Below are 26,518 nucleotides of genomic sequence, written 5' to 3' on the forward strand. Positions count from 1 at the left end.
TGTGTGGGTGTTATGCATGTGTGTGTGTATGTATGTGTGGATGTATGTGTGGGTGTTATGTATGCGTGTTCCTGTCAGCCAGAGAGTCCGACTGTGCCCCCATCACTAATACTCCTGCTAACCTCAATTCCACTTCCAAAGCTTTCAGTTGGGAATCTAGTGCAGCAATCTGGCTAGCTCCGCTCATCCTATACAGGCTAGCCTTCTAGCTCCACACCAGCCAAAACATTTGGCCTCAAAGCCACATTTCCATGACAATTAGAGGGGCTCAAAGGAGCATGGGATACGCATGCCCCCGCAGAGCCCTTCAACCGGGTCCAACGGCCAACGGAGAGGAGAGTTACAGTAGGCTAGCTGTCCTTGGATTCAGAGCTAGCTTCAATGGGCTCCAGTTAATTCAGCAGCTTTCTGTTTAACATGTCAATAAACGTTAGGATCTAGGATCAGCTTACCCGTGCCAAATAATACCCTTAATTACTAGTGGGGAGATACAAAACTGACCTTGAATCAGTTTGTAAAAGGGAGTATCTGGAGGGAGGGTGCGACAAGGCCACATTTGCCAGAGACTATGAAAGGGGTTGGGAAGTCGGCCAATGAAAGGTTTTGGGTTTCAGAGAGGGTGGTTTTGAGGAGGCTAAATTATCGTCTGTCCTCCCCGTCTCCCCTTCTTTCTGCTCTACCATTATTCAACTGAGACGTTCTATGGATTTGGTCAATTGATGGAGTGGAGGACCGAATCATCTCTCCATGGCCCGTCAGAAAAGGATGTCTGGCAGAAGGACATGAGGTGAGGGAAGACTAGGCCTCGGTTCACAGTTAACACAAACAACTCCTAACGTCAATTTATAATGGCATTCACCAAGGGAAACTAGGCACCAGAGTTCCATAGATGAACCTAAATGGAGGTCAAACATGATCCAAAATTGGCGACCTTCCACCCAACTCAGAGGGTGCGTTTGTAAATTCACTCTGGTTATCAACTCCTTTTTCAGAGCACTCGTCCGAGTGTGCTAAAGTGCAGAATAACTGATGAATTTACAAACGTTAAACACCCGTTGAATATGGCCGGTGTCAGTAAACGTCGGCAAAAAAGCTTAATTAATTTGTTGCCAGCAGCACAGTTAGAATCACCAACTCTAAATAACATGAAAACATGAACATGAAAACAGCCAAACCAGCTCTACTATGGTGAGTAAAATGGTCAGAGTGAGGTGTTCTCTCATTTGTGTCCAGAAGTATCTAGCAAGCTAGCCAACGTTAGCTTGTATGCCTGACTGCCGTTGTGAGGTCAGAACGCTCGGATCAACCCTACGTCCAGTGTGGTCTCTGAACCCTCAGAGAAAGACACGTTCTGAATTTGCGAAGGGACAATCTGACAACACTCTGAATTTACGAATGCCCAGACCACACTCTGAGCACACTCTGGCACTGCAGAGTGAATTTACAAACACACCCAGAGTCATCAAAAACCACACTAAAGAAAGCCAGGAGACAAAATGAAACTGGAGGTCGAATGTGATCCAATATGTCCGACCGCAAAACCTGCCAAACATGCAGTCGCAAGTAAAACCACTGAAATCAAAGAAATTGGAGCCAAAATGAATGTTGCGCTTACCTCTCTCTGTAGTACCAGCTCCTTGGTGAAGGCCATGGCCTCGTCGCTGAAGGGCTCAGCCACCTGCATGCCGCCGGGCATGTTCCTGGAGCCGCGCGGACACTCGATACCTGGCCAATGAAAAACACAGAACAAGTGTCAGCAAGTTGAAGTTGCCCCTAACAACTGATACATGAGTCAAAATCTGAAATTTATTTCAATCCCGTAACAACCCAGCTTTAGGACAGTTACGATACAACGATGCCACCATGACAGGTGAAGTGGCACTAGAGATTAGTGGAGCTGAGCATTATCGTGGCAGCTAAATGGATGATTGGTAATCGCTGGTCAATCCTAAGCGTTTTCCCCCTCTGTGGTCATGTTGGGTTAACAGTTAACACCCTCTAAATTGCTGTGCTTCAATGACGGCAGCTTCATCCTTTGTTTGGCCGTCCCCTGGCGCTGACCTTGCTATTCATGACTATTAACTGCAGTGGGTCTTTTCACTGGGTAGTGGATTAAAAGAACAGCCTGGGTGAGGATGGGAGGGTTGGAGGGCAGGAGGGCTATAGGGGGGCTTGTTATAGGAAAGCTGTGAGGCGATGCATGCTTATCTCTTGCACTCAGAGTTGGCTGAACGTATGTGTTTGAAAGAGAGCGTGTGTGTTTGAAAGAGAGCGTGTGTGTTTGAAAGAGAGCGTGTGTGTTTTTGAATAGTTAATGTGTGAGCAAGTAGGGGTGGTGAGGTGAGGGGCAGTGTGGTGTGGTGAGGGGAAGGCTGTGAGGGGCAGTGTGGTGAGGTGAGGGGCAGTGTGATGAGGTGAGGGGCAGTGTGGTGTGGTGAGGGCAGTGTGGTGTGGTGAGGGCAGTGTGGTGTGGTGAGGGGCAGTGTGGTGTGGTGAGGGGCAGTGTGGTGAGGTGAGGGGCAGTGTGGTAAGGTGAGGGGCAGTGTGGTGTGGTGAGGGGCAGTGTGGTGTGGTGAGGGGCAGTGTGGTGTGGTGAGGGGCAGTGTGGTGTGGTGTGGTGAGGTGCAGTGTGGTGAGGGGCGGTGAGGTGCGGTGTGGTGAGGGGCAGTGTGGTGCGGTGAGGTGAGGGGCAGTGTGGTGCGGGGCAGTGTGGTGAGGTGAGGGGCAGTGTGGTGAGGTGAGGGGCAGTGTGGTGAGGTGAGGGGCAGTGATGTGTGGTGTGATGAGGTGAGGGGCAGTGTGGTGAGGGGCAGTGTGGTGTGGTGAGGGGCAGTGTGGTGTGGTGTGGTGAGGTGCAGTGTGGTGAGGGGCGGTGAGGTGCGGTGTGGTGAGGGGCAGTGTGGTGCGGTGAGGTGAGGGGCAGTGTGGTGAGGGGCAGTGTGGTGAGGTGAGGGGCAGTGTGGTGAGGTGAGGGGCAGTGTGGTGAGGTGAGGGGCAGTGATGTGTGGTGTGGTGAGGTGAGGGGCAGTGTGGTGTGGTGAGGGGCAGTGTGGTGTGGTGTGGTGAGGTGCAGTGTGGTGAGGGGCGGTGAGGTGCGGTGTGGTGAGGGGCAGTGTGGTGCGGTGAGGTGAGGGGCAGTGTGGTGAGGGGCAGTGTGGTGAGGTGAGGGGCAGTGTGGTGAGGTGAGGGGCAGTGTGGTGAGGTGAGGGGCAGTGATGTGTGGTGTGATGAGGTGAGGGGCAGTGTGGTGAGGTGAGGGGCAGTGTGGTGAGGTGAGGGGCAGTGTGGTGAGGTGAGGGGCAGTGTGGTGAGGTGAGGGGCAGTGTGGTGAGGGGCAGTGTGGTGAGGGGCAGTGTGGTGAGGTGAGGGGCAGTGTGGTGAGGTGAGGGGCAGTGTGGTGTGGTGAGGGGCAGTGTGGTGTAGTGTGGTGAGGGGCAGTGTGGTGTAGTGTGGTGAGGGGCAGTGTGGTGTGGGGCGGTGTGGTGAGGGGCAGTGTGGTGTGGGGCAGTGTGGTGTGGGGCAGTGTGGTGTGGGGCAGTGTGGTGCGGTGCAGTGTGGTGAGGGGCAGTGTGGTGAGGTGAGGGGCAGTGCGGTGAGGTGAGGGGCAGTGCGGTGAGGTGAGGGGCAGTGCGGTGAGGTGAGGGGCAGTGCGGTGAGGTGAGGGGCAGTGCGGTGAGGTGAGGGGCAGTGCGGTGAGGTGAGGGGCAGTGCGGTGAGGTGAGGGGCAGTGCGGTGAGGTGAGGGGCAGTGTGGTGAGGTGAGGGGCAGTGTGGTGAGGTGAGGGGCGGTGAGGTGAGGGGCGGTGAGGTGAGGGGCGGTGAGGTGAGGGGCGGTGAGGTGAGGTGAGGGGCGGTGCGGTGAGGAGCAGTGTGATGAGGTGAGGAGCAGTGTGGTGTGATGAGGGGCGGTGCGGTGAGGAGCAGTGTGATGAGGTGAGGAGCAGTGTGGTGTGATGAGGGGCAGTGTGGTGTGATGAAGGGCAGTGTGGTGAGATGAGGGGCAGTGTGGTGTGATGAAGGGCAGTGTGGTGAGATGAGGGGCAGTGTGGTGAGATGAGGGGCAGTGTGGTGTGAGGTGAGGGGCAGTGTGGTGTGAGGTGAGGAGCAGTGTGGTGTGATGTGAGGAGCAGTGTGGTGTGAGGTGAGGGGCAGTGTGGTGTGATGAGGGGCAGTGTGGTGCGGTGAGGGGCAGCGCGGTGCTTTGAGGGGCGGTGCGATGAGGGGCGGTGCGGTGAGGGGCGGTGAGGGGAGGGGCGGTGAGGGGAGGGGCGGTGAGGTGAGGGGCGGTGAGGTGAGGGGCGGCGCGGTGAGGCGTGGTGAGGGGAGGTGCGGTGAGGGGAGGCGCGGTGAGGGGAGGCGCGGTGAGGGGAGGCGCGGTGAGGGGAGGTGCGGTGAGGGGAGGTGCGGTGAGGGGCAGTGTGGTGAGATGAGGAGCAGTGTAGTGAGATGAGGAGCAGTGTAGTGAGGTGAGGGGCAGTGTGGTGAGGTGAGGAGCAGTGTGGTGAGGTGAGGAGCAGTGTGGTGAGGTGAGGAGCAGTGTGGTGAGGTGAGGAGCAGTGTGGTGAGGTGAGGAGCAGTGTGGTGAGGTGAGGAGCAGTGTGGTGAGGTGAGGAGCAGTGTGGTGAGGTGAGGGGCAGTGTGGCTAGTTAGTTAGCGTGCACTAACTAGAGGGACGGAAGCTATACTGTTACACTGGCAATACAATACTAAAGTGCCCATAAGAACATAAAATAGTCAAAGGTTAATGAAATACAAATGGTACAGAGGGAAATAGTCCTAAAGTTCCTATAACAACTACAACCTAAAACTTCTTACTTGGGAATATTGAAGACTCGTGTTAAAAGGAACCACCAGCTTTCATATGTTCTCATGTTCTGAGCAAGGAACTGAAACGTTAGCTTTTTTACATGGCACATATTGCACTTTTACTTTCTTCTCCAACACTTTGTTTTTGCATTATTTAAACCAAATTGAACATGTTTCATTATTTACTTGAGGCTAAATTGATTTCATTGATGTATTTTATATTAAGTTAAAATAAGTGTTCATTCAGTATTCGTGTAATTGTTTTTCAAATATTTGTAATAATGACAATCGGCCGATTAATCGGTATCGGCTTTTTTGGTCCTCCAATAATCGGTATTCGGCATTGAAAAATCATAATCGGTTGACCTCTACTTCAAACACACACACACACACACACTTGAGCGAGCGAGCATGGTGCAGGGCTCTCCAACAAGCAAACAGCATTCCTCCTCTGTGGCTGCTGACAAGAACCCTCATATCTACGTAAACTAAATCAACTTTGCAAACTACACACAAGCAAATCATACACACTCAACACCCATAAAAACTCCATCACACATTCACTCATTGTATCTCTCTATCCAATGTGTGCAGCATCTCTCGCTCTCACACACACACCTCCCCCTATCCTCTCTCCACCCTGTTGCATTGATTAATGTAAACTCAGAGTTGGTTGGTTCTGCTGGGCGCTACACCCAACAACATTGTGCTAACAAAGCAAAAACAGCCTCCTGTCCAAAAAGCCTCAGAGTCATCTTCTAGTAATCTGGAGGCTCCCGCCAATCCTGATTGATCTTTATGCTAACCACATCCGACATGATTGGACTAGAGAAGATAAAGGGGAAAAGGTGGACCGGGGGTCAAGTTTGTGATGATTGGGTCCTCATTTTGACACTGACTGACTAACCAGCGTGCAAACACACACTCACACACATTTCCTAGCAATGCTGTGTTAGCAAAACTTCCCACACACAAGGACACACCGACAATTCTCATCTCACCCCTCCTCTAACAAAACAAAAACATATTTTCTGTTGAACCCGCGGAGGATGAAGACTCAATGACCTCTTAATAGCCAGTAAATAGTCCCTAGATTAGCATTTAAATTGCCCAGTGTGCGTGGAGCCCCGGCTCCAAGGAGGAAGGAAAAAGTCATTTCAGTCCAGCAGCATCCCCAGTATTTTTAGACATGTTTTGGCCTGGGATTGACCGAGTGAGTGGCTGGGCCAGTACTGTATAAGACCGAGAGAGGGGTAGAGAAAGCCAAGCTTAAAGTAAACTGCTTTCACTAAGGGATGTCCTTCTCTCTAGGACAGAGGGTGAGGATGGGAGAGACACAGGGACACCATAGGGACAATAAAACCTGGGTCTGCATTTTTCAATGTGGATCAAATCCAAACTAACACAACTGTTTCAATTAAACGTATCAACTAATCACCAAGCTTTTGATTAGCTGAGGCAGGTGGAATTGCTGGGCTACCCTATGGGGCCAGACCCTTTACCCAGCCCCCGTATGGACACACACACACACAAGCAGCTCTGCTCAGTAGTGCTGGCTAGCCAAGCGCATAAGATGTAATGTTTTAAAATCGGTGATCCCGATGATGAAATACGGCCCTTCCCCGTCCCAGCCTCCTCTGCCCAATCCTCCCTGACACACAAACGTACACAGTCATTTACACACACACTTTCTCAAAAAGACACACACACACACAGGTGCCCTGGAATAGCTGCTCTACAAATCACCTGTGGCCAGAGCATATGTGCTACTGAGCACTGTGGTTCAGACAGCTCCATGTTTTATTCAAGCAGACAACTTCACCCCTGTGATGAAAACACTCTTTCTCTATCATTCCCTCTCACTCCCTTCCCCTCTAAATCTTTAATTCCCTCCCACCTGCTCTCTCTTTTCATCACTTTCTCCATCTCTCCTTGCCCTCTTCTTTCCTTTCAATCACTTGTTCCCTCCCCTCTTCCTCCCCCTACATCCCTCTCTACTTCCCCCTCTTCCTTCCCCTACATCCCTCTCTACTTCCCCCTCTCTTCCTCCCCCTACATCCCTCTCTTCCTCCCCCTACATCCCTCTCTTCCTCCCCCTACATCCCTCTCTTCCTCCCCCTACAGCCCTCTCTTCCTCCCCCTACATCCCTCTCTACTTCCCCCTACATCCCTCTCTACTTCCCCCTCTAAACCTCCTCCTACATCCCTCTCTACTTCCCCCTCTCTTCCTCCCCCTACATCCCTCTCTACTTCCCCCCTCTTCCTCCCCCTACATCCCTCTCTACTTCCCCCTCTTCCTCCCCCTACATCCCTCTACTCCCCCCTCTTCCTCCCCCTACATCCCTCTCTACTCCCCCCTCTCTACTTCCCCCTACATCCCCCTCTTCCTCCCCCTACATCCCTCTCTACTTCCCCCTCTTCCTCCCCCTACAGCCCTCTCTTCCTCCCCCTACATCCCTCTCTACTTCCCCCTACATCCCTCTCTACTTCCCCCTCTAAACCTCCTCCTACATCCCTCTCTACTTCCCCCTCTCTTCCTCCCCCTACATCCCTCTCTACTTCCCCCCTCTTCCTCCCCCTACATCCCTCTCTACTTCCCCCTCTTCCTCCCCCTACATCCCTCTACTCCCCCCTCTTCCTCCCCCTACATCCCTCTCTACTCCCCCCTCTCTACTTCCCCCTACATCCCCCTCTTCCTCCCCCTACATCCCTCTCTACTTCCCCCTCTTCCTCCCCCGACATCCCTCTCTACTTCCCCCTCTTCCTCCCCCCTCTACTTCCCCCTACATCCCTCTTCCTCCCCCTACATCCCTCTACTTCCCCCTCTTCCTCCCCCTACATCCCTCTCTACTTCCCCCTCTTCCTCCCCCTACATCCCTCTCTACTTCCCCCTCTCTACTTCCCCCTCTCTACTTCCCCCTACATCCCTCTCTTCCTCCCCCTACAGCCCTCTCTTCCTCCCCCTACAGCCCTCTCTTCCTCCCCCTACATCCCTCTCTACTTCCCCCTCTAATCCTCCTCCTACATCCCTCTCTACTTCCCCCTCTTCCTCCCCCTACATCCCTCTCTACTTCCCCCTCTCTACTTCCCCCTACATCCCTTTACTTCCCCCTCTCTTCCTCCCCCTACATCCCTCTCTACTTCCCCCTCTTCCTCCCCCTACATCCCTCTCTACTTCCCCCTACATCCCTCTACTTCCCCCTCTTCCTCCCCCTGCATCCCTCTCTACTTCCCCCTCTTCCTCCCCCTACATCCCTCTCTACTTCCCTCTCTTCCTCCCCCTACATCCCTCTCTACTTCCCCCTCTTCCTCCCCCTACATCCCTCTCTACTTCCCCCTCTCTTCCTCCCCCTACATCCCTCTCTACTTCCCCCTCTTCCTCCCCCTACATCCCTCTCTACTTCCCCCTCTTCCTCCCCCTACATCCCTCTCTACTTCCCCCCTCTTCCTCCCCCTACATCCCTCTCTACTTCCCCCTCTTCCTCCCCCTACATCCCTCTCTACTTCCCCCTCTTCCTCCCCCTACATCCCTCTCTACTTCCCCCTCTCTTCCTCCCCCTACATCCCTCTCTACTTCCCCCTCTTCCTCCCCCTACAGCCCTCTCTACTTCCCCCTCGTCCTCCCCCTACATCCCTCTCTACTTCCCCCCTCTTCCTCCCCCTACATCCCTCTCTACTTCCCCCTCTTCCTCCCCCTACATCCCTCTCTACTCCCCCCTCTCTACTACCCCCTACATCCCCCTCTTCCTCCCCCTACATCCCTCTCTACTTCCCCCTCTTCCTCCCCTGACATCCCTCTCTACTTCCCCCTCTTCCTCCCCCCTCTACTTCCCCCTACATCCCTCTTCCTCCCCCTACATCCCTCTACTTCCCCCTCTTCCTCCCCCTACATCCCTCTCTACTTCCCCCTCTTCCTCCCCCTACATCCCTCTCTACTTCCCCCTCTCTTCCTCCCCCTACATCCCTCTCTTCCTCCCCCTACATCCCTCTCTACTTCCCCCTCTCTTCCTCCACCTACATCCCTCTCTACTTCCCCCTCTCTACTTCCCCCTCTTCCTCCCCCTACATCCCTCTCTTCCTCCCCCTACATCCCTCTCTTCCTCCCCCTACATCCCTCTCTTCCTCCCCCTACATCCCTCTCTACTTCCCCCTCTCTTCCTTCCACCTACATCCCTCGACCTTCCCTTCTCTCCCACTCTTCTTCAATTGCAAGTCACAAACAGTGAAGTGAGAGGACGGTCAGAGAGGCTTGGAAATTGCATTAGAGCTTTTAAATGTAAATTTAAATGGGCATTGAGAAAAAAGTGTGATTGGATTAGCGAGGAAGAGGCGGGGGTTGCTTTGCTACACATGAGTAACATTCTCACTGAGTGTTTATGCTTAGAATATTATGTTCTTTGAAAAACAGGTACATGTCTGGGAAGCTTTTACAGCATACATACGTGGAGCAATAATACAATGATCAGTTACTATTAAGAAATAAGATGAACAGAAAATTGATAAACTTGAAACAGAGCTCAAAACGCTGGAGGGGGAATATTGGTCCAATCCGAACAACATTTCTCTGGTAAACTTGACGAAAACCAAATACGGGCTGAAAATTCCCTGTACAGGTTGAAGCAGAGATGGTATGAATCAGGGGAAAAGGCAGGAAAACCGTTGGCCAGTCAATGGAAATCTAGAGAAACAGATCGGCAAATAGGTGGAATCAGAAAAAAGACAGGCAAGCTGATTACCAATCATAAAGAAACAAGATAATTTGAGACTTCTATCAGGAACGTTCTACTTCAGACAGTCCTTTAGATATGCACATGGATACTTCAGTGACAGCCTTATCCCTAGATGCAGAGAAAGCCTTTGATAGGGTGGGCTGGGACTACCTGCATTATATTATAAATACATTTGGATTTGGACAGGGCTTTCAGAATATTATTAAACTTCTGTACAACGACCCCAAATCCATAGTAGTCACTAACGGACTACGATCATCTCCATTTTCAGTAGGATGAGGCACGAAAAAAGGTGACTCTCTCTCTCCACTCCTATTTATTATAGCATTAGAACCATTAGCCGAAGCCATTAGGCTGCATCAGTCAATAAAGGGGGATAATATAGAAGGTAGAGAGAATAAACCACTGCTTTATGCAGACGACATATTACTAATAATGTCATGCTCCCAACATATGGCCTTAACTGGACTTTATAAATGCATTTTCAGAGACATCAGGCTATAAAGTCAACTGGACCAAATCTGAAGTAATGCCGCTATCAAAACATTGCCTGAGAAATGACTTCCTCAGCTGGGGGTTTCAATGGGTCCTTAAAAACATGAGGTACCTGGGGATCACATAAAATCTTGGTCTAGAGAAGAAGATTTCTGAAAACCTTGACCCACTACTGAACAAAATTCAAGTCCAGTTTAAGAGCTGGGATAAGCTACAAATCGTATTATGGTGTAGGATACAGGTTATAAAGATGGTCATTAGCATGTTACCACTGTCCATACCTGTCTATACCTTTATATCCAGAAAGAAAGTGATTACGGAGTTTGTTTGAGCCGGTAAAAGGGCCCAGATTAAACTAGAGAGATTACAGGAAACGACTGAGAAGGGAGGATTAAACTAGAGAGATTACAGGAAACGACTGAGAAGGGAGGATTAAACTAGAGAGATTACAGGAAACGACTGAGAAGGGAGGATTAAACTAGAGAGATTACAGGAAACGACTGAGAAGGGAGGATTAAACTAGAGAGATTACAGGAAACGACTGAGAAGGGAGGATTAAACTAGAGAGATTACAGGAAACGACTGAGAAGGGAGGATTAAAGCTCCCCGATATGCAATTATATCAAGAAGCCTTTGTAGCTGCCCAAATAGGCTCTCTTTACGGAGAACTCTAAAGAGGCCAATTTGGGTGGACATGGAGGAAGAAGTTAATGACCCATTCAGAACATCAAATTATTTGAGCTAACAAAACGTAGGACTGCAGAATCCCATAATGTCCCATACAAAAAAATATATGGAGTCAGATACATGAGAGAGAGAAATCTTCACCTTTCCTGACAAACTCTGCTTCGTTATGGAACAACCCGACATTGAAAACAGGGGGACACATCGTTTTCTGGAAAGGTTGGTATAAAAAGGGGATAAAGAACATTGGTTGTCTATATCAAGAAAACTTGTTTACCTCTTTTGAATACGGTCCAAGTATAATTTACAGAAACAAGGCTTTTGGAGGCATCTCCAGCTTAGAGATTGTATGTTTAAGGTAGGACAGAGTAACAACAAATTCCCTGTACATTCCAATAAGTGTTAAAATAGAAATCCTTTTTACCACATAGAGCAGGGTTTATATATAGCCACCTTATAGGTGGATTTAATGGAACTAGTAAGGGCGTAAAAGCTGTATGGGGGAAAGACCTGGATGTAACCTTTGGAGCAGAGGAATTGAATATAATAGTACAACAGATGCTCCTCCCTATGAGAGATGCCCGAGAGTTCGACCGATTATGATTTTTCAACGGCGATACCGATTATTGGAGGACCAAAAAAGCCGATACCGATTAATTTGGCCAATTTTTAAAATGTATTTGTAATAATGACAATTACAACAATACTGAATGAACACTTATTTTAATATTATACATCAATAAAATCAATTTAGCCTCAAGTAAATAATGAAACATGTTCAATTTGGTTTAAATAATGCAAAACGTTTCAGTTCCTTGCTCAGAACATGAGAACATATGAAAGCTGGTGGTTCCTTTTAACATGAGTCTTCAATATTCCCAGGTAAGAAGTTTTAGGTTGTAGTTATCATAGGACTATTTCCCTCTATACCATTTCTATTTCATTAACCTTTGACTATTGGATGTTCTTATAGGCACTTTAGTATTGCCAGTGTAACAGTATAGCTTCCGTCCCTCTCCTCGCTGGGCTCGAACCAGCAACACCAGCCACCATCGAAGCAGCATTACCCATGCAGGGCAAGGGGAACAACTCCTAGAAGGCTCAGAGCGAGTGACATTTGAAACGCTATTAGCGCACGCTAACTAGCTAGCCATTTCACATCGGTTACACCAGCCTCATCTCGGGAGTTGATAGGCATGAAGTCATAAACAGCGCAATGCTTGACGCACAACGAAGAGTTGCTGGCAAAACGCACGAAAGTGCTGTTTAAATAAATGTTTACGCGCCTGCTTCTGCCTACCAGATACTTAAGATACTTGTATGCTCAGTCAGATTATATGCAACGCAGGACACGCTAGATAATATCTAGTAATATCATCAACCATGTGTAGTTAACTAATGATTATGATTGTTTTTTATAAGATAAATTTAATGCTAGCTAGCAACTTACCTTGGCTTACTGCATTCGCGTAACAGGCAGTCTCCTTGTGGAGTGCAACAAGAGAGAGGCAGGTCGTTATTGCTTTGGACTAGTTAACTGTAAGGTTGCAAGATTGGATCCCCTGAGCTGACAACGTGAAAATCTGTCGTTCTGCCCCTGAACGAGGCAGTTAACCCACCGTTCCTAGGCCGTCATTGAAAATAAGAATGTGTTCTTAACTGACTTGTCTAGTTAAATAAAAGGTATAAAAAATATATATATAAAAATAAAATAAAATCATTAAAAAAAAAGTAAAAATTATATCGGCAAATCGGCGCCCAAAAATTCCGAATTCCGATTGTTATGAAAATTTGAAATCGGCCATTCCGATTAATCGGTCGACCTCTAATTGAAAATGTTCAATAGGATTTATAGAACTTATCTGAGGTCGAACAGAATAGGTTTGATAGAATCCAGTCTCTGCTGGAGCTGTCCATCAAGTCCAGGCGACATGAAAGCAGGAAGCACCAGTGACTAGATCAATAAAAAAGTGGTCAGATGAAGCAGATGCTAAGCTACAGTTTTGCAGCACAGACTGTAATATGTTTCGGGATTCCTCCAACGGCATTGAGGAGTACACCACATCTGTCATTGGCTTCATCAATAAGTGTATCGATGATGTCGTCCCCACAGTGACTGCATGTACGTACCCCAACCAGAAACCATGGATTTACAGGCAGCATCCACACAGAGCTGAAGGCAAGAGCTGCCACATTCAAGGAGCGGGACTCTAACCCGGAAGCTTATAAGAAATCCCGCTATGCCAGCCGACGAACCATCAAACATGAAAAGCGCCAATACAGGACTAAGATCGAGTCATACTTCACCAGCTGTGACGCTCACCAGATGTAGCAGGGCCTGCAAACCATTACAGACTACAAAGGGAAGCACAGCCGAGAGATGCCCAGTGTCACAAGCCTACGGACGAGCTAAACTACCTCTATGCGCGCTTCGAGGAAAATAACACTGAAACATGCATGAGAGCACCACCTGTACCGGAAGACTGTGTGGTCACAGTCTAAGACCTTTAGACAGGTCAACATTCACAAGGCCAGAAGGATTACCAGGGCGTACACTGCAAGCATGCGCTGACCAACTAGCAAGTGTCTTCACTGACATTTTTCAACCTCTCCCTGTCCGGGTCTGTAATACCAACATGTTTTAAGCAGATCACCATAGTGCCTGTGCGCAAGACAACTAAGGTAACCTGCCTAAACGACTACCGACCCGTAGCACTCATGTCTGTAGCCATGAAGTGCTTTGAAAAGCTGGTCATGGCTCACATCAACACCATCATCCCAGAAACCCTAGACCCACTCCGATTTGCATACCGCCCCAACAGATCCACAGATGATGCAGTCTCTATTTGCACTCCACACTGCCCTTTCCCACCTGGACAAAAGGAACACCTATGTGAGAATGCTATTCATTGACTACAGCTCAGCGTTCAACACCATAGGGCCCTCAAAGCTCATTAATATGCCTAAGACCCTGGGACTGAACACCTCCCTCTGCAACTGGATCCTGCACTTCCTGATGGGCCGCCCCCAGGTGGTAAGGGTAGATAACAACACATCCACCAGGCTGATCCTCAACACAGGGTCCCCTCAGAGGTGCGTGCTCGGTCCCCTCTTGTACTCCCTGTTCACTCATGACTGCACAGCCAGGCACGACTCCAACACCATAATTAAATTTGCCGATTACACAACAGCCTGATCACCGACAACGACGAGACAGCCTATAGGGAGGAGGTCAGAGACCTGGCCGTGTGGTGCAAGGACAACAACCTCTCCCTCAACGTGATCAAGACAAAGGAGATGATTGTGGACTACAGGAAAAAGAGGACCGAGCACGCCCCCATTCTCATCGACAGGGCTGCAGTGGAGCGGGTCGAGAGCTTCAAGTTCCTTGGTGTCCACATCACCAACGAACTATCATGATCCAAACACATCATGTCAGTCGTGAAGTAGGCATTACAAAACCTATTCCCCCTCAGGAGACTGAAAAGATTTGGCATGGGTCCTCAGATCCTAAAAAGGTTCTACAGCTGCACCATCGAGAGCATCCTGACTGGTTGCATCACTGCCTGGTATGGCAACTGCTTGGCCTCCGACCGCAGGGTGCTACAGAGGGTAATGCGTACGTCTCAGTACATCACTGGGGCCAAGCTTCCTGTCATCCAGGACCTCTAAACAAGGCAGTGTCAGAGGTAGGCCCTGAAAATTGTCAAAGACTACAGCCACCCTAGTCATAGACGGTTCTCTCTGCTACCATACGGCAAGCGGTACCGGAGCGCCAAGTATAGGTCCAAGAGGGTTCTAAACAGCTTCTACCCCCAAGCCATAAGACTACCGAACATCTAGTCAAATGGCTACCCATACTATTCACATTGCTGCCCACCTCCACACCACTGTCACTCCCTGTTGTCATCTACGCATAGTCACTTTAATTAACTCTACCTACATGTACATAGTACCTCAACTAACCAGTGCCCCCGCACACGGACTCTGTACCGGCACCCCCCTGTATATATAATTTTTTACTGCTTTAACTACTTGTTACTTCTATCTCATATTCTTATCTGTATTTTTTTAAACTGCACTGTCGGTTAGGGGCTCGTAAGTAAGCATTTCACTGTAAGGTCTACAACTGATGTATTCGGCGCATGTGACTAATAAAATTTGATTTGATGATCCATTTGTTCTGTGACTGTCCAAGCTTACATACCTTTTGGCATAAGGTATACCTGCAAATCCTGCTTTGCTTTTACTGAATATCACTAAGGATATATGATCGACTGAGAAGCTCATGTTTAAACTGGCTAAAAGTTGCTCTAGCCACAGCCAAGAGTCATAATGAGACGCTGGAGGGAGAAGGACCCTCCCTCGTATAAGGAATGGTACATAGCCTTGGCAGAAACAGCTTCATATGAAAGATTCATTTTATAAAATGAATGGTAAACTCGATAACTCTGGGGACATTTTCTCAGAGATAGAAAGAGATTACAATCTGTAAAGGCCTGATAGACTACAGACATACATAGACGACTGGTAGGGGTACGGCCTTTTCTTCCGTTATAATAGTTATGTGGGTGAAAACCGATAAGGTTGTTTCCTTTTCCCATCTTCTTTACTGTCCGGTGCCAGTCGGGGGATTGGACACACCTACCCATTCAAATGAGTGGCTGGGTGTGTCCGGGCTTTTGATTGGTACTGTATATTAATCTGACAAGTTATTGTTTAGTGCTAAATGTAATTCAATTGCTTTGTTATATCGTGAAAGGACACAAAATCTGATTACAAAATATATATATATAACCTACCGGTCAACAGCCAGAAAATACATCAATTTCATCAAAAGGTCAATTTAATGAATTGACTATAAAAACATATGTGGGCGGCAGGTCAGAGCTTGTGTCAATTTCTTCCTATTGCTACTTAATTTCACTCAGGAATTGAATTCATTGAACTTGTAGATAGTTGGCGAATCCACTTTCTCTCTCCATCTCTCTCGGTCTCTGTATTTCCCCCTGCTTCTCTCCTTCCTTCCCTCTCTCCTTCCCTCTCCTTTCTTCCCTGCACTCAGTTCCCTGTTGTATGGCACCCAGTGGTTGAGGAATGGGTGTGTGAGGCACAGCGGGTGAGGCTGGTATGGCATGGAGCTAGGAGGCTGGTATGGCATGGAGCTAGGAGCTGGGAGGCTGGTATGGCATGGAGCTGGGAGGCTGGTATGGCATGGAGCTGGGAGGCTGGTATGGCATGGAGCTAGGAGGCTGGTATGGCATGGAGCTAGGAGGCTGGAATGGCATGGAGCTAGGAGGCTGGTATGGCATGGAGCTAGGAGGCTGGTATGGCATGGAGCTAGGAGGCTGGTATGGCATGGAGCTAGGAGGCTGGTATGGCATGGAGCTAGGAGGCTGGTATGGCATGGAGCTAGGAGGCTGGTATGGCATGGAGCTAGGAGGCTGGTATGGCATGGAGCTAGGAGGCTGGTATGGCATGGAACTAGGAGGCTGGTATGGCATGGAGCTAGGAGGCTGGTATGGCATGGAGCTAGGAGTCTGGTATGGCATGGAGCTAGGAGTCTGGTATGGCATGGAGCTAGGAGGCTGGTATGGCATGGAACTAGGAGGCTGGTATGGCATGGAGCTAGGAGGCTGGTATGGCATGGAGCTAGGAGGCTGGTATGGCATGGAACTAGGAGGCTGGTATGGCATGGAACTAGGAGTCTGATAAGGCATGGAACTAGGAGTCTGGTATGGCATGGAACTAGGAGTCTGATATGGCATGGAGCTAGGAGCTGGGAGGCTGGAATGACATGGAGCCGGGAGGCTGGTATGGCATGGAGCCGGGAGGCTGGTATGGCATGGAGCCGGGAGGCTGGTATGGCATGGAGCCGGGAGGCTGGTATGGCATGGAGCCGGGAGGCTGGTATGGCATGGAGCCGGGAGGCTGGTATGGCATGGAGCCGGGAGGCTGGTATGGCATGGAGCCGGGAGGCTGGTATGGCATGGAGCCGGGAGGCTGGTATGGCATGGAGCCGGGAGGCTGGTATGGCATGGAGCCGGGAGGCTGGTATGGCATGGAGCCGGGAGGCTGGTATGGCATGGAGCCGGGAGGCTGGTATGGCATGGAGACGGGAGGCTGGTATGGCAGTGATTGACTAACAAAATCAATGGGGGCCCCTCGGTTGGTAATTCGACCATGATTCCTACAAGTTTAGGTAGCTGGCAGCTAGACTAACTTAACCCCCCAAAACAATTTTGCTGACATGCGCTAATTGAGTGACTGTCAGTCAAATCAATCAAAATGTATGTTTTTACTTTGTCACAAAGTGCTTATACAGAAACCGAGCCTATACTCCAAAGAGCAGGCAATACAGATTAGAAGCACCGTGGCTAGGAAAAACTCCCTAGAAAGGCTGGAACCTATGAATAAACTTCGAGAGGAACCCGGCACTGAGGGGTGGCCAGTCCTCTTCTGTGGAGATTATAAGAGTACATGGACATTAACTGACATAAGAGAAAATCTGCAGGGCTTCCCGAGTGGCGCAGCAGTCTAAGACACTGCGTCGCAGTTAGGGGAGGATTTGGCCGGGGGGGCTTTACTTGGCTCCTCACGCTCTAGAGACTCCTTGTGGCGGGCCGGACACCTGTAGGCTGACCCCGTCGTTTGTTGAACTGCGTTTCCTCCGACACTTTGGTGTGGATGGCTTACGGGTTAAACGAGCGAGTGTTAAGAAGCGCGGTTTGGCAGGTTATGTTTCGGGGGAAGCATGACTCGACCTTCGTCTCCCGAACCCGTTGAGGAGTTGCAGCGATGAGACAAGATCGAAATTGGGGAGAAAAAGGGGGTAAAATACAACAACAAATGATTTAAAAAATATAAAAAGGAAAAAATAAATACAAAACAAACTTCTGATGCACAAACAAATTGCATCTTGTGTATTCTACTATTCTAACCCTCAACAGTAAGTTGCCCATCCCTGACCTAGAGAAACCCTTACTGCACAAAAGCATCATATCAGCATCATGTAATCTGTAATCCATGCGTCTTGTCTGATCGCATCTCAGTGTTCTCCAACCCTCACTGCCTGAGACCTGTCCAGATGGTGTGGAGGTCTGACAAAACAGTCAGTCAGAATAGGGGGGGTTTGGTCATAGATGTTAAACTAGTGATATCAGGTTTTACATATTCTTATTCCATCTCGATGGATGTGACTGACTGTAGCCACATACAGGTGAGCCAGACGAGAGGAGTAGAGGTACAACAGGGCAGTGTAAATGAATGATCTTTCACCATGTCCCTTTATCAAGGTCAAACACTCATCCCATTGATTCACTATCTACAATGGCTGACTGATACAAACCATTTCCCCCAACTTCACTCACAACAAGGAAGTTAACAGTAGACATTGGATACCACTGTCATGGTTAACGGAGGAAAAGGAAAGAATTGCATGAGGACAAAAAGAGAGATTGAGCGAGAACGAGAAAGCAAGAACAAGAGAGCAAGAGAGAAAAAGCCTGACAGTGAATAAAAGAGAGAAGATGTGGAAAAAATGAGTGACTGATATTGAAAAGAGATTCAATGTATTTTTTTTAGTCGGGACAAAAACAGGAAAATGCAACTAAAAAAAACGTATTGTTTGAGCTAATCAAAAACATGAAGACGAGGAGAACTCCTTAATGAACTGCCTCATCAGACAACCAGAGAAATTCACAGGATCCTTTTTCATTATGCAGGTTTATGGGACTGCTCCAGAGTCAGGCACAGGCGCGTGCGCGCACACACACACACCCACTGCCTGGTTGCCAGCTAGTTCAGTAACACACAACCACACACACACACACACACACACACGAGTCTCTGGGCTAAAGCTGCTCCAACTCTCAGCTCCCAATTTCCAGGAAGTGAGTGAATCTCCATAAGATGCAGTGCCACAGACAGAGAGACAGTTAAGCTAAAGTGAAACATCACTTCTTTTTTTTTTACTTCATTAGCATCACCCCAACATCAACATTAGTGAAAATGGTGTGTTTCTATGTTGTCAATATGCCATTGAAACCAGCAGCCTATTTCTCTCATGTTCTATTGGTTTTCAACTTGCTTTGATTGTCCAGTAGCCAAGTGCACATTCACGTGTAGCCTACTGCCTTGTAGGCATCGCTGTGCTAATACTGTTAAGAAATAAGTTCAAACATTTTAAAGATAAACATTCTGATCTATTGCATCAGACATGTTGCTTAAATTATATTTTTTTTATTTTAATTTTATTTAAGTATGTCGTCTACAGTAGGTCTACTGGTTGAATCTGGGATCCATTGTCCCAAAGTCTGTTTGGGCTATTTCTTTCTCGACAAGCTGACCAATATAATTGGTCAACTTTACTACTATTGGGGATAGTAGATTGAAATAGGCTCATAGGCGGCGTGTCCAAAAGGCTAGGAATTAAATTGCCAAAATGATATACACCAATTAGCCTACTCCCAATTAGCCTACTCCCAATTAGCCTACTCCCAATTTAGCCTACTCCCAATTTAGCCTACTCCCAATTTAGCCTACTCATTGCATCCTCGTCTTGCATGTTCTGTTAAAATAAATTACCATAATGTAAATGTGATTTCTGTCATTGTGAGCACCGTGGTGGAGACCCTAATCACATTACACACCCAATGTATGTGGGTCCAGTATACTTCTCAAATGTCCGGTAAATGAAAATGCTGACAGTCAAATGTCAGGTTCATAATGGAAAGCCTGATTCATGTCAGTCACTAGTCAACTCCATTACACTCAAAAGTTACTTCAAATTCAACCAGTGAATGCTATCGATGGCAAGCTATGCTAGTAATTCTACCAGTTATTCTTAATGAGTGTTAGCATGCTAATAGCAAACCCCATACACTAAAATGTATACATTTAAGGGGTATGCAGTAGGTCGATAACGATATCACCAAAGTATGTTGTATAGGTCATTTCAAACAACATTCCCAGCTAATGAGAAAACCGTCACAGTATTTAATTTAAGAAAAGGAAAAAGACTTAAAGCAACCTTGGGGCTCATTTTTATAGGCACCAACAGCAGATTGAGGGATTTGTACATTCATACCCCACCAGAAGGGCGTGGCCACTGTGAAACTTCCTTCCATGAGGGACTATCCCTGTTGTCTCCTTTCATCCTATTTTTTTTGTCCTATTGAACACAACACACTTCTAGGCCTTCTGTTTTCCTCTCCATCTCCACGAAAGAAGAAACCCACTCCATCTCATCAAAGTTGCATGTGAATGAGAGGAGAGGAACATCCCTTCTTCCCCAGAGCACTCCGGCCTCTCTCTCTCCCCCTCTACTCTTGGTTCTTTTAGGGAAAAGGAGCACTCCCCGGAAAACTCCGGAAGGAAAGCAAGTAGGAAAGGGGAGGGAGAGGGATGCTTTGAGGTGCCTCCATGGAGTAGACAGGAGGAGCGAAGGGAGAGAAAAACAAGTCTCTCCAGCCTCCCTTTAAAATAAGTATCAAAGGGGGAACTCTGCTCACAAGCGTACGTGGTTCAGAGAAAAGGGTGTTTAACCTGAGGGGAGACATTAGGGGATAGACCGAGAGAGAGCAAAACAATGCAGACCCAATAGCACCTAGCAGAGAAATAGGCCTACCTGCAAGGCATGACTCTGCATGTCGGAGCTCTTAAACGGGGTCTATACAGTCTACGCGAACAGAGCCCTTAACCTGTTGGATCTCTAGGGGCGCTATTTCATTTTTGGATAAAAAAACGTTCCCGTTTTAAGCGCGATATTTTGTCACGAAAAGATGCTCGACTATGCATATTCTTGACAGTTTTTGAAAGAAAACACTCTGAAGTTTCAGAATCTGCAAAGATATTGTCTGTAAGTGCCCCAGAACTCATTCTACAGGCGAAACCAAGATGATGCGTCAACCAGGAAATGAGCAGAATTTCTGAAGCTCTGTTTTCCATTGTCTCCTTATATGGCTGTGATTGCGCAAGGAATGAGCCTACACTTTCTGTCGTTCCCCCAAGGTGTTAGCAGCATTGTGACGTATTTGTAGGCATATCATTGGAAGATTGACCATAAGAGACTACATTTTCCAAGTGTCCGCCTGGTGTCCTGCGTGGAATTCGGTGCGCAATTGCCAGCTGCTTGTACTTTTCCATTTGATTGAGGGGAGAAACCATGCTTCCAAGAACGATATATCAATGAAGAGATATGTGAAAAACACCTTGAGGATTGATTCTAAACAATGTTTGCCATGTTTTCAGTCGATATTATGGAGTTAATTTGGAAAAAAGTTCGCGTTTTGAGGACTAAATTTTCGGGTTTTTTTGGTAGCCAAATGTGATGTATAAAACGGAGCTATTTCTAATACACAAAGAATCTTTTTGGAAAAACTGAGCATCTGCTATCTAACTGAGAGTCTCCTCATTGAAAACATCAGAAGTTCTTCAAAGGTAAATTATTTTATTTGAAGGCTTTTATGTTTTTGTTGAAATGTTGCGTGCTGGATGCTAACGCTAATGCTAACGCTAAATGCTACGCTAGCTAGCTACTTTTACACAAATTATTGTTTTCCTATGGTTGAGAAGCATATTTTGAAAATCTGAGATGACAGTGTTGTTTACAAAAGGCTAAGCTTGAGAGATGGCATATTTATTTCATTTCATTTGCGATTTTCATGAATAGTTAACGTTGCGTTATGGTAATGAGCTTGAGTCTGTATTCCTGATACCGGATCCGGGATGGGGAGATCAGAGAGGTTAAAGAAACCTACTGGGATTGGTACATCCATTTTTGGACTTTTGAATTAATGATGATAGGCATTATATACATTAATGTTGAATAGCGATATCACAAGTATAAACACAGTAAAGGACACACACTAAAACGGTTTTGAGCTAAACGTTGTTTTAGACAACTGGGATGCAGCTTATGGACATGCCTGTATAGAACACGTATTTTAGAAACCAGCTCTATTCTCCCACAGCTAGCGAAGAGGAACGGGGCCCTTATTCTTAGTGAATAAAAATACATTCACAAAGGGTGTGGTGCAGCGGTCTAAGGCACTGCATCTCAGTGCAAGAGACATCACAACAGTCCCTGGTTCGAATCCAGGCTGTATCACATCCGGCCGTGATTGGGAGTCCAATTTGTGTTGCATTGCATAACATTGGTTTTAGGTAACTTGTGCATGTTTAACTAGCTGGCTAGCTACATTATTACTATTCACATACCTAGTTGATAATTATGAAGTAAAACATTTGCTTTGTGAATATCGTGTTTTGTCTCTGGTGCCATTGTCCTGGCTGGAAGAAGGTTCAGTAAACGGGGAGGTGCAGCGTGAGGTAATACAGTAGAGGGTGGAGCAGCGTAAGGTAATACAGTAGTGGGAGGTGCAGCGTGAGGTAATACAGTAGGGGGAGGTGCAGCGTGAGGTAATACAGTAGAGGGGAAGTGCAGCGTGAGGTAATACAGTAGAGGGGAGGTGCAGCGTGAGGTAATACAGTAGAGGGGAGGTGCAGCGTGATGTAATACAGTAGAGGGGAAGTGCAGCGTGATGTAATACAGTAGAGGGGAAGTGCAGCGTGAGGTAATGCAGTAGGGGGAGGTGCAGCGTGAGGTAATACAGTAGAGGGGAGGTGCAGCGTGAGGTAATACAGTAGAGGGGAGGTGCAGCGTGAGGTAATACAGTAGAGGGGAAGTGCAGCGTGAGGTAATGCAGTAGGGGGAGGTGCAGCGTGAGGTAATACAGTAGAGGGAGGTGCAGCGTGATGTAATACAGTAGAGGGGAGGTCAAGCGTGAGGTAATACAGTAGAGGGAGGTGCAGCGTGAGGTAATACAGTAGAGGGGAGGTGCAGCGTGATGTAATACAGTAGAGGGAGGTGCAGCGTGAGGTAATACAGTAGAGGGAGGTGCAGCGTGAGGTAATACAGTAGGGGGAGGTGCAGCGTGAGGTAATACAGTAGGGGGAGGTGCAGCGTGAGGTAATACAGTAGAGGGGAGGTGCAGCATGAGGTAATAAGGTAGAGGGGAGGTGCAGCGTGAGGTAATACAGTAGAGGGGAGGTGCAGCGTGAGGTAATACAGTAGGGGGAGGTGCAGCGTGAGGTAATACGGTAGAGGGGAGGTGCAGCGTGAGGTAATACGGTAGAGGGGAGGTGCAGCGTGAGGTAATACGGTAGAGGGGAGGTGCAGCGTGAGGTAATACGGTAGAGGGAGGAGCAGCGTGAGGTAATACGGTAGAGGGAGGTGCAGCGTGAGGTAATACAGTAGAGGGGAGGTGCAGCGTGATGTAATACAGTAGAGGGGAGGTCAAGCGTGAGGTAATACGGTAGAGGGAGGAGCAGCGTGAGGTAATACGGTAGAGGGAGGTGCAGCGTGAGGTAATACAGTAGGGGGAGGTGCAGCGTGAGGTAATACAGTAGGGGGAGGTGCAGCGTGAGGTAATACGGTGGAGGGAGGAGCAGCGTGAGGTAATACAGTAGAGGGGAGGTGCAGCGTGAGGTAATACAGTAGGGGGAGGTGCAGCGTGAGGTAATACGGTAGAGGGGAGGTGCAGCGTGAGGTAATACGGTAGAGGGGAGGTGCAGCGTGAGGTAATACGGTAGAGGGGAGGTGCAGCGTGAGGTAATACAGTAGAGGGGAGGTGCAGCGTGAGGTAATACAGTAGGGGGAGGTGCAGCGTGAGGTAATACAGTAGGGGGATGAGCAGCGTGAGGTAATACAGTAGAGGGGAGGTGCAGCGTGAGGTAATACAGTAGAGGGGAGGTGCAGCGTGAGGTAATACAGTAGAGGGGAGGTGCAGCGTGAGGTAATACGGTAGAGGGGAGGTGCAGCGTGAGGTAATACGGTAGAGGGGAGGTGCAGCGTGAGGTAATACGGTAGAGGGGAGGTGCAGCGTGAGGTAATACGGTAGAGGGGAGGTGCAGCGTGAGGTAATACAGTAGAGGGGAGGTGCAGCGTGAGGTAATACAGTAGGGGGAGGTGCAGCGTGAGGTAATACGGTAGAGGGGAGGTGCAGCGTGAGGTAATACAGTAGAGGGGAGGTGCAGCGTGAGGTAATACAGTAGGGGGAGGTGCAGCGTGAGGTAATACGGTAGAGGGGAGGTGCAGCGTGAGGTAATACGGTAGAGGGGAGGTGCAGCGTGAGGTAATACGGTAGAGGGGAGGTGCAGCGTGAGGTAATACAGTAGAGGGGAGGTGCAGCGTGAGGTAATACAGTAGGGGGAGGTGCAGCGTGAGGTAATACAGTAGGGGGATGAGCAGCGTGAGGTAATACAGTAGAGGGGAGGTGCAGCGTGAGGTAATACAGTAGAGGGGAGGTGCAGCGTGAGGTAATACAGTAAAGGGGAGGTGCAGCGTGAGGTAATACGGTAGAGGGGAGGTGCAGCGTGAGGTAATACGGTAGAGGGGAGGTGCAGCGTGAGGTAATACGGTAGAGGGGAGGTGCAGCGTGAGGTAATACAGTAGAGGGGAGGTGCAGCGTGAGGTAATACAGTAGGGGGAGGTGCAGCGTGAGGTAATACGGTAGAGGGGAGGTGCAGCGTGAGGTAATACGGTAGAGGGGAGGTGCAGCGTGAGGTAATACGGTAGGGCGAGGTGCAGCGTGAGGTAATACGGTAGAGGGAGGAGCAGCGTGAGGTAAAGCAGGGCTCTTTGGTGTCAACAGGTAAAGCATCAGACTTCCACAATAAGCAGACCTCAAGAGACACTTCTGTCTTAAAGGATTTATATCCATTTAGTGTGGCGCCCAGGAAAGCTCACTCCACTAGACACGCACACAACCTCTCTGGAGAGCCTCCTTCCAATCCAGTTAAATTCCTGCCTGACATTACAAACAGATTGGCCATTACACGGACGTACCCATCTGGCCTCGACAATCCCATCCATATGTTGTAGAGATGTGGAAACCTTCAACACATTAAGTGATTGTGAGTAGCCTATATGAAGGGGTCTGGAGGGTGAAGGGCATCTGGTGTTCAACATCCAACAGATCAAAATGGCTTCCTATTCCCTTCAAGAAAGTTTTCACCCCTTGACTTTTTCCACATTTTGTTGATTGTTTGTCACTGGCCTACACACACAGCCCAGAATGTCAAAGTGGAATGCTTTTTGAAATGTTTACAAATTAATACAAATAAAAAGCTGAAATGTCTTGAGTCAATAAGTATGATTGGTGAAATTCACTGAAAACCCTCACTAACACACGGTTATATTTACATTATTCAAATATCCTGTAGCCCACTACCACCAATCAACCAACATTATAGACTAATATTCCATTTCTGTTGCTACAGGATTTTGTTGTGACAATATGGATCAAATGAAAGTAAGTAGTGCTCACGAGTCAAAAGGGTTTCCTGAAAATGGTGCACAACTGTGTACTGTGGCATCTATTTCGTATGATTTTGAAGCAATTTGTATGATGTTACAATATCCAATATGAATTTTATTGTTACGGATTTGTAAGGGCTTAAGATCCAGGACTGCATCTTTAAGCTCATATACAGAGCCTTCAGAAAGTATTTACACATTTTGTTGTGTTACAGCCTGAATTTAAAATGGATTCATTTGAGATGTTATATCACTGGCCGACACACAACACCCCATAATATCAAAGTGCAATTATGCTTTTAGATTATTTTTCAAATGAATTACAAATGAAAAGCTGAAATGTTGAGTCAATTAGTATTCAACCCCTTAGTTACGGCAAGCCTAAATAAGTTAAAATAAAAATGTGCTTCAGTCACATAAATTGTATGGGCTCTGTGTGAAATAATAAGTGTTTAAATAATAATTTGTTCTTAACTGACTTGCCTAGTTAAATAGAAGGTTAAAAAAAGAGGAAAAAAAAGTGTTTAACATGTTTGAATGACCACATCATCTCTGTACCCCACACATACAATTATCTGTATCGTACCTTAGTCGAGCAGTGAATTTCAAACACAGATGAAATCAGAAAGACCAAGGAGGCTTTCCAATGCCTCAAAGGGCAACCATTCGAGGATAAAAAAAACAGACATTGAATATCCCTTTGAGCTTGGTGACGTTATTAATTACGCTTTGGATGGTGTATCAATACACCCAGTCACTACAAAGATACAGGCGTCCTTCCTAACTCAGTCGCCGGGAAGGATGGATCAACAACATTGTAGTTACTCCACAATGCTAACGTTATTGACAGAGTGAAAAGAAGGAAGCCTGTACAGAATAAAACATATTCCAAAACATGCATCATGTTTGCAACAAGGCACTAAAGTAATACTGAAAAAAAATGGAGGCAAAGCAATTAACTTTTTGTCCTGAATACAAAATGGTATGTTTGGGACAAATCCAATACAACACATGACTGAGTACCATTCTTCATATTTTTAAGCAACGTGTTGGCTGCATCATGTTATGGGTATGCTTGTAATTGTTAAAGACTGGGGAGTTTCTTTATTTATTAAAAAAAGGAAAACCTGGTCAAGTCTGCTTTCCACCAGACACTGGGAGACGAATTCACCTTTCAGCAGGACAATAAGCTAAAACACAAAGCCAAATCTACACTGAAGTTACTTACCAAGAAGACAGTGAATGTTCCCAAGTGGCCAAGTTACAGTTTTTACTTAAATCTACTTGAAAATCTAGCAATAATCAACAACCAATTTGACAGAGCTTGAATATTTTTTTCAATAATAAAACGGGCAAATGTTGCACAATTCAGGTATGGAAAGATTTTAGAGACTTACCCAGAAAGATTCACAGCTGTAATCGCTGCCAAAGGTGCTTCTACAAACTATTGACTCAGTGGTGTGAATACTTGTGTTAGTGAAATA

At 47.7% G+C, this 26,518-nt stretch overlaps 1 protein-coding gene across 1 annotated transcript in view; it reads right to left on the reverse strand.

The window, feature by feature from the left end:
- LOC139393228 (staphylococcal nuclease domain-containing protein 1-like) overlaps positions 1-26,518 on the reverse strand; it is a 334,741-nt gene that overhangs the window by 232,256 nt on the left and 75,967 nt on the right. Inside the window, exon 16 of the mRNA XM_071141677.1 lies at positions 1,616-1,725. Within this exon, the coding sequence (XP_070997778.1) occupies positions 1,616-1,725 (110 nt within the window). The remainder of the gene's footprint in view (positions 1-1,615; positions 1,726-26,518) is intronic.

This window comes from Oncorhynchus clarkii, chromosome 33 (genome assembly GCF_045791955.1).
Source record: "Oncorhynchus clarkii lewisi isolate Uvic-CL-2024 chromosome 33, UVic_Ocla_1.0, whole genome shotgun sequence".
Classification (NCBI taxonomy): domain Eukaryota; kingdom Metazoa; phylum Chordata; class Actinopteri; order Salmoniformes; family Salmonidae; genus Oncorhynchus; species Oncorhynchus clarkii.